The following is a 16,818-nucleotide window of genomic DNA, read 5'->3' on the forward strand; positions in this document are numbered from 1 at the left end:
ATACTGTAATGTTAGTGGTTGCCTCATTAGAATATCATACTGTAATGTTAGTGGTTGCCTCATTAGAATATCATACTGTAATGTTAGTGGTTGCCTCATTAGAATATCATACTGTAATGTTAGTGGTTGCCTCATTAGAATATCATAATGTAATGTTAGTGGTTGCCTCGATAGAATATTATACTGTAATGTTAGTGGTTGCCTCATTAGAATATCATACTGTAATGTTATTGGTTGCCTCATTAGAATATCATAATGTAATGTTAGTGGTTGCCTCATTAGAATATCATAATGTAATGTTAGTGGTTACATCATTAGAATAGCATACTGTAATGTTAGTGGTTGCCTCATTAGAATATCATACTGTAATGTTAGTGGTTGCCTCATTAGAATATCATACTGTAATGTTAGTGGTTGCCTCATTAGAATATCATAATGTAATGTTAGTGGTTACATCATTAGAATATCATACTGTTATGTTAGTGGTTGCCTCATTAGAATATCATACTGTAATGTTAGTGGTTGCCTCATTAGGATATCATACTGTAATGTTAGTGGTTGCCTCATTCCAATATTAGATCATCATACTGTAATGTTAGTGGTTGCCTCATTAGAATATCATACTGTAATGTTACAGTGAGGGAAAAAAGCATTTGATCCCCTGCATATTTTGTATGTTTGCAAACTGACAAAGAAATAATCAGTCTATAATTTTAATGGTAGGTTTATTTGAACAGTGAGCATTTCAAAAATGTTATAAATTGATTTGCATTTTAATGAGGGAAATAAGTATTTGACCCCTCTGCAAAACATGACTTAGTACTTGGTGGCAAAACCCTTGTTGGCAATCACAGAGGTCAGACGCTTCTTGTAGTTGGCCTCCAGGTTTGCACACATCTCAGGAGGGATTTTGTCCCACTCCTCTTTACAGATCTTCTCCAAGTCATTAAGGTTTCGAGGCTGACGTTTGGCAACTCGAACCTTCAGCTCCCTCCACAGATTTTCTATGGGATTAAGGTCTGGAGACTGGCTAGGCCACTCCAGGACCTTAATGTGGTTCTTCTTGAGCCACTCCTTTGTTGCCTTGGCCGTGTGTTTTGGGTCATTGTCATGCTGGAATACCCATCCACGACCCATTTTCAATGCCCTGGTTGAGGGGAGGAGGTTCTCACCCAAGATTTGACGGTACATGGCCGCGTCCATCGTCCCTTTGATGCGGTGAAGTTGTCCTGTCCCCTTAGCAGAAAAACACCCCCAAAGCATAATGTTTCCACCTCCATGTTTGACGGTGGGGATGGTGTTCTTGGGGTCATAGGCAGCATTCCTCCTCCAAACATGGCGAGTTGAGTTGATGCCAAAGAGCTCCATTTTGGTCTCATATGACCACAACACTTTCACCCAGTTCTCCTCTGAATCATTCAGATGTTCATTGGCAAACTTCAGACGGGCATGTATATGTGCTTTCTTGAGCAGGGGGACCTTGCAGGCGCTGCAGGATTTCAATCTTTCACGGCGTAGTGTGTTATCAATAGTTTTCTTGGTGACTATGGTCCCAGCTGCCTTGAGATCATTAGACAAGATCCTCCCGTGTAGTTCTGGGCCAAGCTGCTTGGCGATGGTCTTGTAGCCCATTCCAGCCTTGTGTAGGTCTACAATCTTGTCCCTGACATCCTTGGAGAGCTCTTTGGTCTTGGCCATGGTGGAGAGTTTGGAATCTGTAAATTACACTTCACATTAGGCAATACACTTACATTACCCAACAAAATTGACAATGTATCATTTTCATGATATCTATCCAATGTGTAATCAAAGGTGTGATCAATGATGACATCCTCTACAATCATTCATGGGGATTTATTTTTATTTTTCTGATGTAATTGCAACATACAGTACTGTCTGTAATTAGATGTGAGACATTAAATGAAACATTAAATGAATGAAAATAAAATAATGTTTAGCACGCATTAATTAGCATCAAGCCTATCTTGAGCATTTGGCCATGAATTCTCATCCACATCAGTAAATGTCCTCATTGTTCATGCACCGCTGGAGAAACCTTTCGGCATGTTGAATCAAAGCTTGACATTGGTCTGCATTGATGTCATCACATGCCTCTTCCATGGCCAGAAGGAGGGTGGCACACTCATGGGGATGGCGATCGTACACCTTCCACCTCCATGATGAAAAAAATAATTGAATAAGGTTGAGGAAGGAGAGTATGGGGGCTGGTATAGGGTCACGAATCAGGGAGGGACCTGAAACCATGCCTGGACCACCTCTGAATGGTGGAACCTGACATTGTCCCACACAATGACATACAGTGGGGAGAACAAGTATTTGATACACTGCCGATTTTGCAGGTTTTCCTACTTAGAAAGCATGTAGATGTCTGTATTTTTTTATCATAGGTACACTTCAACTGTGAGAGACGGAATCTAAAACATAAATCCAGAAAATCACATTGTATGATTTTTAAGTAATTAATTTGCATTTTATTGCATGACATAAGTATTTGATCACCTACCAACCAGTAAGAATTTCGGCTCTCACAGACCTGTTAGTTTTTCTTTAACAAGCCCTCCTGTTCTCCACTCATTACCTGTATTTACTGCACCTGTTTGAACTCATTACCTGTATAAAAGACACCTGTCTACACACTCAATCAAACAGACTCCAACCTCTCCACAATGACCAAGATCAGAGAGCTGTGTAAGGACATCAGGGATAAAATTGTAGACCTGCACAAGGCTGGGATGGGCTACAGGACAATAGGCAAGCAGCCTGGTGAGAAGGCAACAACTGTTGGCGCAATTATTAGAAAATGGAAGAAGTTCAAGATGACGGTCAATCACCCTCGGTCTGGGGCTCCATGCAAGATCTCACCTCGTGGGGCATCAATGATCATGAGGAAGGTGAGGGATCAGCCAAGAACTACACGGCAGGACCTGGTCATTGACCTGAAGAGAGCTGGGACCACAGTCTCAAAGAAAACCATTAGTAACACACTACGCCGTCATGGATTAAAATCCTGCAGCGCACGCAAGGTCCCCCTGCTCAAGCCAGCGCATGTCCAGGCCCGTCTGAAGTTTGCAAATGACCATCTGGATGATCCAGAGGAGGAATGGGAGAAGGTCATGTGGTCTGAAGAGACAAAAATAGAGCTTTTTGGTCTAAAGTCCACTCACCGTGTTTGGAGGAAGAAGAAGGAAAAGTACAACCCCAAGAACACCATCCCAACCGTGAAGCATGGAGGTGGAAACATAATTCTTTGGGGATGCTTTTCTGCAAAGGGGACAGGACGACTGCACCGTATTGAGGGGAGGATGGATGGGGCCATGTATCGCGAGATCTTGGCCAACAACCTCCTTCCCTCAGTAAGAGCAATGAAGATGGGTTGTGGCTGGGTCTTCCAGCATGACAACGACCCGAAACACACAGCCAGGGCAACTAAGGAGTGGCTCCGTAAGAAGCATCTCAAGGTCCTGGAGTGGCCTAGCCAGTCTCCAGACCTGAACCCAATAGAACATCTTTGGAAGTAGCTGAAAGTCCGTATTGCCCAGCGACAGCCCCGAAACCTGAAGGATCTGGAGAAGGTCTGTATGGAGGAGTGGGCCAAAATCCCTGCTGCAGTGTGTGCAAACCTGGTCAAGACCTACAGGAAACGTATGATCTCTGTAAATGCAAACAAAGGTTTCTGTACGAAATATTAAGTTCTGCTTTTCTGATGTATCAAATACTTATGTCATGCAATAAAATGCAAATTCATTACTTAAAAATCATACAATGTTTTAGATTCCGTCTCTCACAGTTGAAGTGTACCTAAGATAAAAATGACAGACCTCTACATGCTTTGTAAGTAGGAAACCTGCAAAATCGGCAGTGTATCAAATACTTGTTCTCCCCACTGTAGGTGACCCCTTCACCTTGACAGGCCTGCTCAATTTCATTGAGAAACACAATGAGGTGTGCAGTGTGGTAGGATCCAAGTAATGGTCTACGTCCTACCACACCATCTTCAGAGATAGCTGCTGCTCTTGGAAATGTTTCCCCCACGTTGTCCAGGCACTTGGACGGACGCCCGTTGGTAGATGAGGTTCCGCCCACGGCGCCAAGTTTTGGCCAGGTTGAAGCCCGCTTCATCAACAAAGATATACTAGTGATGGTTCACAGCAGCATCAAGCACCATCACCCTCTAAAAATATATTTTGGTTAGTTCTTTTTACAGTATAGTTCCATTATGATATTGTGAAGTAGCATGTTCATTAATAGTAACAGTAATACAGTATATAGTGCTCTACCTGAACATACTCGGCCCACAGTTGTTTCTCTCAGAAGGCACCAGGTAAATGTGTTTCATAGATACCTGGTGCCTCTTCAAAAGGCGGGTGATTGTTGGTAGGCTGATGGATGCCACATTGGCAAAGGTGTCATCATTCTCCTCAATGGCCTGCTTTATTTCAGACAGACGAATGTCATTCCTGGCCCTCACCATTTCCACCACTGCCCACTCCTGCTGGTCGGTCAGCACACGACCACCACCATGGGGTCTTCTGTCAATTCTGAGGGTAGAACATAGTATACTGTAAATAGATCATACTGGAACAAGTTATGTGAATTTACATGCATTACAACATGTAATTTATTGTAAATATAATGGTAAAGCATAGTGCATATCCTACAGACTTACCGGTTTTCTTGGAGAAAATGTTTTTATGATTGAATTGACAGTTGATCTTTTCAGATTGGGGTGAACTAATCTGGCAGCCTCTGCCGTGGTAAGGTCTCTGTTTACCACATGGTCAACGACGATGGCCCAGACTTCATTAGACACAACAGTTCCCTGCCGTCTGCCTCCCTCTCTCTGATGTCCACCTCTTTGACGGGACCCATGTCCATCTCTTTGACCTCTCTGACCTCTTTAATGGGGCCCATGCCCTCCTCTGACCTCTTTAATGGGGCCCTTGCCCTCCTCTCTGATTGGCCCCTTGTCCACGAGCTCTTTGATTTCTTCCTCTCCCTTGCTGTCTATCCTGCTCCATGTTGAAAGAAATGTTCATAAACATCCTTTTATATGGTGACCAATTGTGGTTCCCACTATGTGGAATCAATTAGCAATAATGAGCAGTCATTATGTATGGTTATCATGTATCATACATGTTATCTAGATGTTTATACTTTACAAACACATTTTATTTCTGTAGTTCTCAAAATCCTTATATAGTAGACAAACCAGTTTAAAATCTATAGTTTTACCAAACGGTTAAGTGATTAACCATTAAGCGCAGTTAGACTAAGTGTTAGATTAATTTGGATTTTAAGAATAATGACTAAAGAATTTCACCCCAAATACAGTATAAATGTTAGAATTATCATGTAGTGTCAACCCACTAACAGAGGGGGCGGTACAAAACATTTAAGGGTGAAGGGGAAAGCGGAAACTGTTTAGAAAACCCACCTAAAGGTGGGAGGAGTCAAGTTCAGGAGGTATAAAATCGTATGTTCGTGTCTTTGGCGCCAGAGCTCTCCATGAATAAACATACAAAAAATCCTTCTTCGTGGTTATGGACCTTGAATCATTGATGATTAAAACCAGAGCCTTACAACCTCTGGTAATGATTCAAGCTTAGGTTGAATTAGAGATAGAAATTCACATGACACTAAGTGATGGTCAAATGTATTTAAACAAATGAGAAGAGAATCATATGAAAAGTATTGTGAGCATTGCATTGTGAAAGGCATTTACTTTATATGAAAGGTATTTCTAGATGAAACACTGATTAGGTTTGGTGAAAATGTTACTGTGTGGTTTTGTGTTTTGTACTTAGTCAATTGAAAATGTGCTTCAAGTTTTGAAGAAAAAGTAACAGCCTTTTTGACGATCTGTGATGAGTTTTGTTCTAAGAGTTGTGAAATTTTACCACACACTTGTGAAAATAGTACCAAGACAACACTGGGGAACAGGTTGTCTGGAATCCAGTAACAGTGGAAATTGACCCACTCCTCTCTCTCTGTGAGTTATCAGTGCTCTGTACAGGCAGAAGTTAGTAAGTATGAGACAATCTTTACTGAACTGATCGGGTCCATTGAGAGAATACTCACTGAGGTGAAAAGGTTGATTAGAGGCCAGGAGAAGACTGCAGTGAGACGGGCTGAAGGACTCCTGGAACAACTGGAGCAGGAGATAGCTGAGCTGAGGAAGAGAAGCACTGAGCTGGAGCAGCTCTCACACACAGAGGATCACATCTATTTCCTCCAGGTAACTAAACGGCCTTGTTACATGTGATATGAAGTTGCATTTTTTAATAGTGACAGAATTCGAAATGTCTCCTTAGCTGAAGACCAAAGAAGAGTTGCCCCTCTGTAAGTGATATTCAAACACCCTCTCAAAGACAACATACATGTTCTTTCTTTTACTTATTGGGTTTTGTTCTTCATCAGTCAGACGTTCTCCAGCTGACATTGGATCTGAATACAGCTCATCCAGAACTCAGCCTGTCTGATGGGAACTGGAAGGTGACAGCCACTGATAAAGCTCAGCCCTATCCTGACTACTGGAGACAGGTGCTGTGTAGAGAGGGCCTGTCTGGAGTCTGCTACTGGGAGGTAGAGTGGAGCGGTGGATGAGTTGAAATAGCAGTGTCATATAAAGGGATCATCAGGAAAGGAAAGGTCCCAGAGTCTACATTTCTAGGTAACAGTCAGTCCTGGACTTTGGAGTGCTATCACCCCCATTGTAGGTTTTGGCACAATGCTAATAAAACAGAAATATCTGTCCCCTGCTCCTCCAGAGTAGGAGTGTACCTGGATCACAAGGCAGGAACTCTGTCCTTCTACAGCGTCTCTGACACAATGACCCTCCTCCACAGAGTCCAGACCACATTCACTCAGCCCCTTTATCCTGGGTTTGGGATTGGTACAAAATCATATCTCTAATTACCAGTGGATGCAGATGATTTCAACCATTTCAGACTTATTAATGGAGAGCTTCTGGATTATTAACAATCTTCCAGAAGGCCTATGATCTAGTTAAAATCCCCTTTTTTAACGTTATTGTAAAAAAAATATTTAAAAAAAAATTAGACATAGCACATTCTTTGTAGCCTGGTCCCAGATCTGTTAGTGCTCTTGCTAAACAGATGGCATGATAGCACATACAGACTGACACTCAGGCTTCAGACTTTTACTGTCTACCTGATCACCTCTTGGCTGTTGCAATCCTCTGTAAATGTGTCTCTTTTTCTCTTGATGTAAACTGTAGTACTGGCAAACCAGTCAAATCAGAAACTGGGATCATTGTTGATCCATTTATGATCAGATGAGAATATTTAAATCACCCATGTACATGTATGAATCCAAACAATTCTGTATTCTGAATCAATTACTGAATCAATGTGAACTTTCAATACAAAAGTCAAAATCATGACATTGGAATTGCTCTGTTATTGAATTGATTGACACAATGAATCAGCTATTTCCAGTCATCTATGTAGCAGTATATCCACAGGGAGAGGAAGTGCAGGGAGATGCCTCTGATATGACTGGGTGTCAGGTGGAAGGAGATCACAGAGCCTGGAACAGAGAAGAGAGGAAGACTGGGAAGAGAAAGAAGCATTCATTTGGTTCAAACGTCTCTTGTCTGTCTCTAATACACCAGTAGGGGGAATCCTAACCCTAGCTTCCAGAGTTCAGAATACTATCCTCCATGTTGGCAGTTGGTTCCAACACTCCACATTCTAACTTCATCTCAACTACATATGGTGTCCATTGACATTGTAAATCTCCATCCCAGTTTGTCTCTGTGTACGAACAGTGTAGCAGCAATAGGTGTGTCAGAAATATGTGCTGGCTCTCTGTCACTCACAGGCAGGGGTGATGAGGGCCTCAGCCAGCCCCAGTAGGATGTACTGGGGAGCCAGCTGGAAGCAGGCCATGGAGGACACCTGGAGCACCTTCCCTGACAGTGCCTGCTCCGTCAGAGGATAGCCCTTCCTGTGGACCTGAGACAGGCCCACTACCAGGACAGACTGGGCCGCACACACATGACCCAGCACTGAGAGAGGAGGGAGGGGACAGGGAGAGAAACAGATCGAGAGGGAGAGAGAGAGAGAGTAATTAACATTGACTGGCTCATTGATGTGGATGGTATTTGTGTCTGTGTCTGTGTGTGTGTCTGTGTCTGTGTGTGTGTCTGTGTGTGTGAGTGCGTGTGTCTGTCTGTCTGTGTGTGTGTGTCTTTGTGTGTGTTTGTGTGTGTATCTGTGCCGTGTGTGTTTGTGTGTGTGTGTCTTTCTCTGTGTGTGTGTGTGTATCTGTGCCGTTTGTGTGTGCTTACTGATGACTGGCGGGGGAGAAGGGTGTTTTCTCCATGGACAGGTAGCAGGAGGTGACACACTCCATGAGAGGGGCCAGCAGCAGCAGACGTGGGATGCTGATGACGTTCATGGCACCGATGGGCAGGAGGAAGCTGTTCAGGTGCAGGTTAGAGTTCATGGTCTGAATGTAGTAACCTGATGGAATCTGTGGGAGAGGTCAGGGTAACAACAGATTCTAGGACAACTTTATGGAGCCTAAATAAACATTATAGATGTGCCTGTTTTATCTCCTTTGAAGCATGTCAGTGTAGAGCCCTGATGTTCTCCATTACATTGACCTGCCTGAGTGATGCAGGCTCGGTACAGTATCTGCAAGAGGTACAGGGGAAAGAGCCTGGCCAGGACCTTGACGTTCTCCATGTGCGTCTCACTGTAGCGCCCCCCGTTGTTCTCCTTGGCGCGGACCTGAAGATGAGGTTGAGGTTGTGTTACCTTTCTTGGAGCTGAAGATGAGGTTGTTGTGGACCATACAGTCAGTAGCCGGGTTGTTGGCTACTGACTGCTGGATGTAGGTGATACCCAGAAACACTACCGTCCACTTCAGGTTCACCAGCCAGTAGAACCTGAGAGGACAACATATCAAACAGGGTTGAGGTGAAACTTTTTGGAATTAAATGCAGGACCTGTGATCTCCACATGAATCTAGGTAGCCATAACCAAATCAGCTAGTCACTGAGAGACGATATATCAACACAGAGATGGGCAAAATATACTGTACATCAAAAATGGATCTTGTTAAAAATACAAGATACTCTAAAAACTAATGTATCAAACTAAAATACAAAATACTTTTGTAGTTGTATGTAGATAAAATACTAATACATACAGGTAAATACATTTGCTAGTACACACCTTCACTACAACAACATTCTCAGTGACGGAAGAAAACAGCTTTTAACTTTCTATGACTGTGATATGAGATTGTTAATCTACCTTAGTTGAATGTACTGATGGTAAGTCTCTCTGGATATGAGTCTCTGCTAAATGACTAAAATGTAAATGTAAAAATGAACAATTGCAAAGCACACTGGGTATTATTATTGGCCTTCTTTCAGGTGCAGAGCTCATTAATTTAATACCCAGCATGCTTTTCAAGTGTTCTTTTTTCATGTATATTTAGTTCATTTAGCAGACGCTCTTATCACACCATAGTGCTATCAGACTTCTGATACTAATGCAGGGTGAAAGCGGGGCCACAAGATGTGAACCGCTATAAAAAATGGTATTGAAAAGTATTTAGTATTTTGAAAATACATTGGAGTGTAGTTCAGCCCAGCATAATTCAAATGACTAAATACTCAGAAGTAATTAAAATATGTATTTCAAATACATGTAACATAAATACTAACTATCTCTGCCTACTACCCAACACTCTGTCACACTTCCTTATAAAAGAAACCACACCCCCTCTACATACAGAGTACACAGTCAAGTAGGAAGCCCCTCCCTGTCCTCTGGTGTAGAGTTCCATGAAACACAAAGTCATCTTTGACACTGAACAGAAAGTTATCTTTGACACTGCCATTGCTTAACCTACGGGAGAGAGCACCAAAATGGCAGAGAATCAGGAACTGTTCTGTTGCTCCGTCTGTCTGGATCCACTGAAAGATCCGGTGACTACTGCCTGTGGACACAGCTACTGTATGGGCTGTATTAAAGAAAGCTGGGATCAGGATGTTCTGAAAGGGGTCTACAGCTGTCCACAATGCAGACAGACCTTCACTCCAAGGCCTAATCTGAGGAAAAATAACATGTTGGCTGAAGTGGTGGAGAAACTGATGAAGACAGGACTCCAGGCTGCTCCCCCTCCTGCTCTGTGCTATGCTGTACCTGGAGATGTGGCGTGTGATTTCTGCACTGGGACCAGAAAGCAGAAAGCCCTCATGTCCTGTCTGGTGTGTCTGGCCTCTTACTGTGAGATTCACCTCCAACCTCACTATGAATTTCCTGCTATCAAGAAGCACAAGCTGGTCAAAGCCACTGCACAACTACAGGAGAAGATCTGCTCTCATCATGACAAACTGCTGGAGGTTTTCTGTCGTACCGATCAGCAGTGTATCTGTTATCAGTGTGTGATGGATGAACATAAAGGCCATGATACAGTGTCAGCTGCAGCAGAGAGGACTGAGAAACAGGTAAGACCAGAACAACTTGTTGGTGACTGTCTGATAAACAAATAATTAAAGATACAGTAGGAACTAAGGCTGTTTGAATATGAGATCATTCAAATGAAATCAATCCACGGCAGAACAAATATGAACACAAACCTTGAGTATATTGGGTTTGCTCCCAATGTATCACCATTTTCTGAAGTCAAACACTATTTTCATTCCGAATGCCCTTTTAGGAGTTCAAAGTTCAGTCTCAACCCCTTGATACATGTACGTCTACCATAAAAACTAGAATCATTCACATAGCAACATATAAATATCATGTTGTAAATCGACCATCAACATTTTAGACCTTCCTCTCTACGGGCCCTATGTCACATAACTATACTATTGATCTACTGGACAAATAAAGCTTGATAGCTCATTGAAGAGTGATTCTCCACAGAGGCAGCTGGGAATGAGTCAGCAGAAGGTCCAGGAGAGATTCCAGGAGAGCGAGAGAAGGAGCTGAAGGAGCTCCAACAGGCTGTGGAGTCTCTCAAGGTGAGTATTGTTGACCAGAGGAGAGGCATCATTTCACTTCTCTCCTCCAGTCAGAGAGAGGGAGAGAGGTAGAGGGGACCCTATCCAATCCCACTGACCCCACTATTGGGAACAAGCTGTCTGGACCCCTTTCAGAGTATAGACTGCTTAATGTAACCGGCGAGGTGGGGACAGCTGAAGGGGGAGTTTGAGTCTCTTTGTCAGTGGTGGGATGTAGGGAAAGCCCAGAGCTAGATTTCCGTGTTGAGAGAGATGGATGCTCCCAGCTCTTTCCTTTTGGGGTTGGAAAAACAGAGTGGGGAAACGAAGAAGATCCCTTGTTTTATGTTTGTCATATGGGCGGGTAACTTCTGTTTTGGGGAGATGAGGGAGCCTGATGGGTGGGTAACTTCTGTTGTGGGGAGATGAGGGAGCCTGATGGGCGGGTAACTTCTGTTGTGGGGAGATGAGGGAGGCTGATGGGTGGGTAACTTCTGTTGTGGGGGAGATGAGGGAGCCTGATGGGTGGGTAACTTCTGTTGTGGGGAGATGAGGGAGCCTGATTGGTGAGTAACTTCTGTTGTGGGGGAGATGAGGGAGCCTGTTGGTGAGTAACTTTTGTCGTGGGGAGATGACGGAGCCTGATGGGTGGGTAACTTCTGTTGTGGGGGAGATGAGGCAGCAGGCTGTGGAGTTGTACTCTGATTTATAGTGGGCAGAACTCTGTGATCCTGGGTGTTCTCAGGTTCTGCTCACAGACCTTTCCAAACTCTCTCTGTCACAGAGAAATCAAATTGACATTTCCCTGGCCTTTCACAAACTCTCAGCTGCTGTCTCTCAGACGGTCTGCCTGTGGATTTTTATAAAAAGTTCTGGGGAATTATTTTACAGGACGTGTGCTGTGTGAGTGCGTCGGGGTGGGGGAGCTGTCGCTAAGCTGTAGACGGATAGCTTTTAGTCTCCAACCCAAACAAGTAGATTTGAGTGACTTAAAGAACTGGAGGCCTGTGGCATTGCTCTGTGTGGACTATAAGGTCTTTACCAAGGTCCTCGTTAACAGACTGAAGTCCCACCTGGACTCTATTGTACACAAGGACCAAACGTACTGTGTACCAGGACGTTTGGTGGCTCATCTCCCAAGTGTCATACAGAGGGAGGGTTCTGATCATCAACAACTTGGCGGCATCCTCCCTATGGCATAAATTGGCCAGTGATTTCTTTCCGGTCTGGGCATCACTGGCTGAGGGCGGCGGTGCTGTACCTGCCTGTCCAGGAGGGGGGACAAGGCCTGGTGGACCTGGAGAGCAGGGTGGCAGCGTTCTGACTCAAAGCAGCGCAGAGGATTCTGTACCGTACGGAGGTGGGCTGGAGGGAACCAGCATGTGCTCTGTTGAGGAGGGCTGGTGGTTTGGGGCTGGATCAGCAGATCTTCATCATGCGGCCGGAGAGACTCAATACAGCAGGGGTCTCTGATTTCTACGCTGCAGTACTGAGGGCTGGAGCTGCCTGTGGAGGGGCCACCACCATTTCCACCACTGCAAGTGACAGCAGAGACTGGGGACTGGCAGGAGAGTCTGGAGGACTTACTGACTTTTAACACTCTGAGCTTAGTGGGAGTGAAGGGGCATCAGTGGCAGGGGGTTGTGGGGGCTGAGAGCATGGCAGGGTATAGGTGGAGGGTGCTCTATAAGCTCCCAGTGCTGGAAAGGTCAGGGGTCCTCCAGTGGAGGGTATTACATGGAGCCCTGGACACCAATAGCTGGTTGGCTCGGGTTGACCTGGGAGTTGGGGAGGGGTGTCCGTTTTCTGCAATGACAGACTGTTCATCATGTTTTTTCTGTGTTGCCAGGGTAATGCCATTACTGTTGACGCCTTAGGGTTGAGTTTGAGTTGTACAAAATGATCAACAGTGTGGAGATGTTTCAGGAGGTATGGGGGCTCAGGGGGGCTGTCTGTACGGCTGGAGAGGAGGGGTTGGATGGACGGTTGGAATGTGGTGCTGGATGGTGTATTGTACTGTGGTGTTGGGTACTGGATAATGTGATTGTGTGGAGGTTGTGGTGGCACGCTATGTGTTTTCAGGAGGGGGGGTTAGTGTAATGAGGAAGGCTCATTAAAGTAAGACAAGTCAGTCTCCCCCCTTCCTCTCTTTCTCTCTCTCTCTCTCTATAGACTACATCCAATTTGCTGAGTAGAGTGTTGGAGGCTATTTTATAAATGACATCGCCGAAGTCAAGGTTCGGTAGGATAGTCAGTTTTACGAGGGCATGTTTGGCAGCATGAGTGAAGGAGGCTTTGTTGCGAAATAGGAAACCGATTCTAGATTTCACTTTGGATTGGAGATTCTTAATGTGAGTCTAGAAGGAGAGTTTACAGTCTAACCAGACACCTAGATATTTGTAGATGTCCACATACTCTAGGTCAGACCCGTCGAGAGTAGTGATTCTAGTCGGGTGGGCGGGTGCAAGCAGCGTTCGGTTGAAGAGCATGCATTTAGTTTTACTAGTGTTTAAGAGCAGTTGGAGGCTACTGAAGGAGTGTTGTATGGCATTGAAGCTCGTTTGGAGGTTTGTTAACACAGTGTCCAATGAAGGGCCAGATGTATACAAAATGGTGTCGTCTGCGTAGAGGTGGATCTGACAGTCACCAGCAGCAAGAGCGACGTCATTGATATACACAGAGAAAAGAGTCGGCCCAAGAATTGAACCCTGTGGCACCCCCATAGAGACTGCCACAGGTTCAGACAACAGGCCCTCCGATTTGACACATTGAACTCTATCTGAGAAGTAGTTGGTGAACCAGGCGAGGCAGTCATTTGAGAAACCAAGGCTATTTAGTCTGCCAATTAGAATGCGGTGGTTGACAGAGTCGAAAGCCTAGGCCAGGTCAATGAAAACGGCTGCACAGTACTGTCTATTATCGATCGCGGTTATAATATCGTTTAGGACCTTGAGTGTGGCTGAAGTGCACCCATGACCAGCTCGGAAACCGGATTGCATAGCGGAGAAGGTACGGTGGGATTCGAAATGGTCGGTGATCTGTTTGTTGACTTGGCTTTCAAAAACTTTTGAAAGGCAGGGCAGGATGAATATGGGTCTGTAACAGTTTGGATCTAGAGTGTCACCCCCTTTGAAGAGGGGGATGACCGCGGCAGCTTTCCAATCTCTGGGGATCTCAGACGTTACGAAAGAGAGGTTGAACAGGCTAGTAATAGGGGTTGCGACAATTTGGCGGCTAGTTTTAGAAAGAAAGGGTCCAGATTGTCTAGCCCAGATGATTTGTAGGGGTCCAGATTTTGCAGCTCTTTTAGAACATCAGCTGTCTGGATTTGTGTGAAGGAGAAGCGGGGGGGCATGGGCAAGTTGCAGCGGAGGGTGCAGAGCTGGTGGCCGGGGTAGTGGTTGCCAGGTGGAAAACATGGCCAGCCGTAGCAAAATGCTTGTTGAAATTCTCGATTATTGTAGATTTATCGGTGGTGATAGTGTTTCCTAGCCTCAGTGCAGTGGGCAGCTGGGAGGAAGTGCTCTTATTTTCCATGGACTTTACAGTGTCCCAAAACTTTTTGGAGTTAGTGCTACAGGATGCAAATTTCTGTTTGAAAAAAGTTAGCCTTTGCTTTCCTAACTGCTTGTGTATATTGGTTCCTAACATCCCTGAAAAGTTGCATATCGCGGGGGCTATTTGATGCTAATGCAGTACGCCACAGGATGTTTTTGTGCTGGTCAAGGGCAGTCAAGTCTGAGGAGAACCAGGGGCTATATCTGTTCTTAGTTCTGTATTTTTGAATGGGGCATGTTTATTTAAGATTGAGAGGAAATTACTTTTAAAGAACAACCAGGCATCCTCTACTGACGGAATGAGATCTATATCCATCCAGGATACCTGGGCCAGGTCAATTAGGAAGGCCTGCTCGCTGAAGTGTTTTTGGGAGCGTTTGACAGTGATGAGGGTGGTCGTTTGACCGCGGACCCGTTACGGACGCAGGCAATAAGGCAGTGATCGCTGAGATCCTGGTTGAAGACAGCGGAGGTGTATTTAGAGGGTAAGTTAGTCAGGATGATATCTATGAGGGTACCCATGTTTACGGATTTAGGGTTGTACCTGGTAGGTTCATTGATAATTTGTGTGAGATTGAGGGCATCTAGTTTAGATAGTAGGATGGCCGGGGTGTTAAGCATATCCCAATTTAGGTCACCAAGCAGTACGAACTCTGAGGATAGATGGGGGGCAATCAATTCACATATGGTGTCCAGGGCACAGCTGGGGGCTGAGGGGGGTCTGTAGCAAGCGGCAACAGTGAGAGATGTATTTCTGGAAAGGTGGATTTTTAGAAGTAGAAGCTCAAACTGTTTGGGCACAGACCTGGATAGTGTTCCTCTTGTCCAGGTGGGAAAGGGCAGTGTGGAGTGCAATAGAGATTGCATCATCTGTGGATCTGTTGGGGCGGTATGCAAATTGGAGTGGGCCTAGGGTTTCTGGGATAATGGTGTTGATGTGAGCCATGACCAGCCTTTCAAAGCACTTCATGGCTACAGACGTCAGTGCTACGGGTCGGTAGTCATTTAGGCAGGTTATCTTAGTGTCCTTGGGCACGGGGACAATGGTGGTCTGCTTGAAACATGTTGGTATTACAGATTCAGTCAGGGACATGTTGAAAATGTCAGTGAAGACACTTGCCAGTTGGTCAGCACATGCTTGGAGTACATGTCCTGGATCTCATAGGATCGCGTGCAACTTCTCTCTGCACACACCCTTGCTGCACCCTTGCTGCATCCAGGTTCCTATAGTGATGTCTCGGAGTCGTACATGATCACCAGGTTTCAGTTCAGGTAAGTGTCTTGCACTTTTGTTGTGTCGCTGTTTTTGTTTGTCTTTCTGTTACTCCTTTGTGAGTTTGACATTGTGAGCACCTCTGGGTGTTAGCAAGTCCTCATGGATGGCTAGGTTGGTTCTGATGCGTCGTCCCATCAACATTTGTGCAGGTGTTAGTCCGTTCTGCAGCGGTGCGTTGCGGTAGATCAGACTTTTTAGGAAGTTCTCCTTTCCATTTTTTGCCTTTTTCATCAGACCTTTGACTATTTTGACTGAACTTTCTGCTAAGCCATTGGACCTTGGGTAGTTGGGGCTGGAGGTGTTGTGTCGGAATCCCCAGTCATTAGTGAACGATCGGAATTCAGAACTTGAGAACTGCAGGCCATTGTCCGAGTACAGTTCAGACGCAACCCCATGTCTTGCGAAGACTGATTTCAGGTAGGTGATTACAGCTTTGCTGGAGGTAGTTGGCAGTGTTGGTACTTCAGGGTAGTTTGAGTAGTAGTCGGTAACAACAATGTGACTTTTGCCATTGCAGTCAAAAAGGTCAACTCCAACTTTGTAGTAGGGTCGGTTGGGTACTGGATGAGGCATTAGCGGTTCTGCTTGCTGCTTTGGCCTGTAGGTCAAACACAGTTCACATGAAGCAGTGGTCTGGCTGATTTCCTGGTTCATTCTTGGCCAGTACATTACTTCTCATGCTCGTCGTTTGCATTTTTCCTCACCAAAGTGGCCCTCGTGTATTTTCTGTAGCATTTATTTGCGTAGTGTCATGGGAATGACAATCTTGTTGCCTTTGAACACTATGTCATCCACAACAGTGAGCTTTGGACAGTTGTTTTTCTGTGCAGGCCATCCTATCAGTATTGTTTCTTTCAACTCTGTCATTGTTTGGTCAATTGCTGTCTCTCTTTTGATCTGCGCCATTCTCTCAGAAGATACAGGAAGTGATGCTACAATCATGTCAACGTAGGCCTGAATCTCAGTGTTTTTCTGTGTGT

At 44.9% G+C, this 16,818-nt stretch overlaps 1 protein-coding gene and 1 pseudogene across 1 annotated transcript; one reads left to right on the forward strand and one right to left on the reverse strand.

Annotated features, from left to right (window-relative positions):
* Positions 1-7,468: 7,468 nt before the first annotated feature.
* LOC121540077 (solute carrier family 15 member 5-like) lies at positions 7,469-9,858 on the reverse strand. The gene is made up of 6 exons (XM_045218004.1): positions 9,797-9,858; positions 8,869-8,935; positions 8,655-8,777; positions 8,340-8,517; positions 7,862-8,059; positions 7,469-7,569 (listed from the first exon to the last, which is right to left on the reverse strand). Exons 1-6 carry the CDS (start codon positions 9,856-9,858, stop codon positions 7,469-7,471), a joined length of 729 nt encoding a protein of 242 aa, XP_045073939.1.
* Positions 9,848-11,123, forward strand: LOC121540073 (annotated as a pseudogene).
* Positions 11,124-16,818: the final 5,695 nt, after the last annotated feature.

The sequence above is a fragment of the Coregonus clupeaformis genome, unplaced genomic scaffold (genome assembly GCF_020615455.1).
Source record: "Coregonus clupeaformis isolate EN_2021a unplaced genomic scaffold, ASM2061545v1 scaf1313, whole genome shotgun sequence".
NCBI classification, from domain to species: domain Eukaryota; kingdom Metazoa; phylum Chordata; class Actinopteri; order Salmoniformes; family Salmonidae; genus Coregonus; species Coregonus clupeaformis.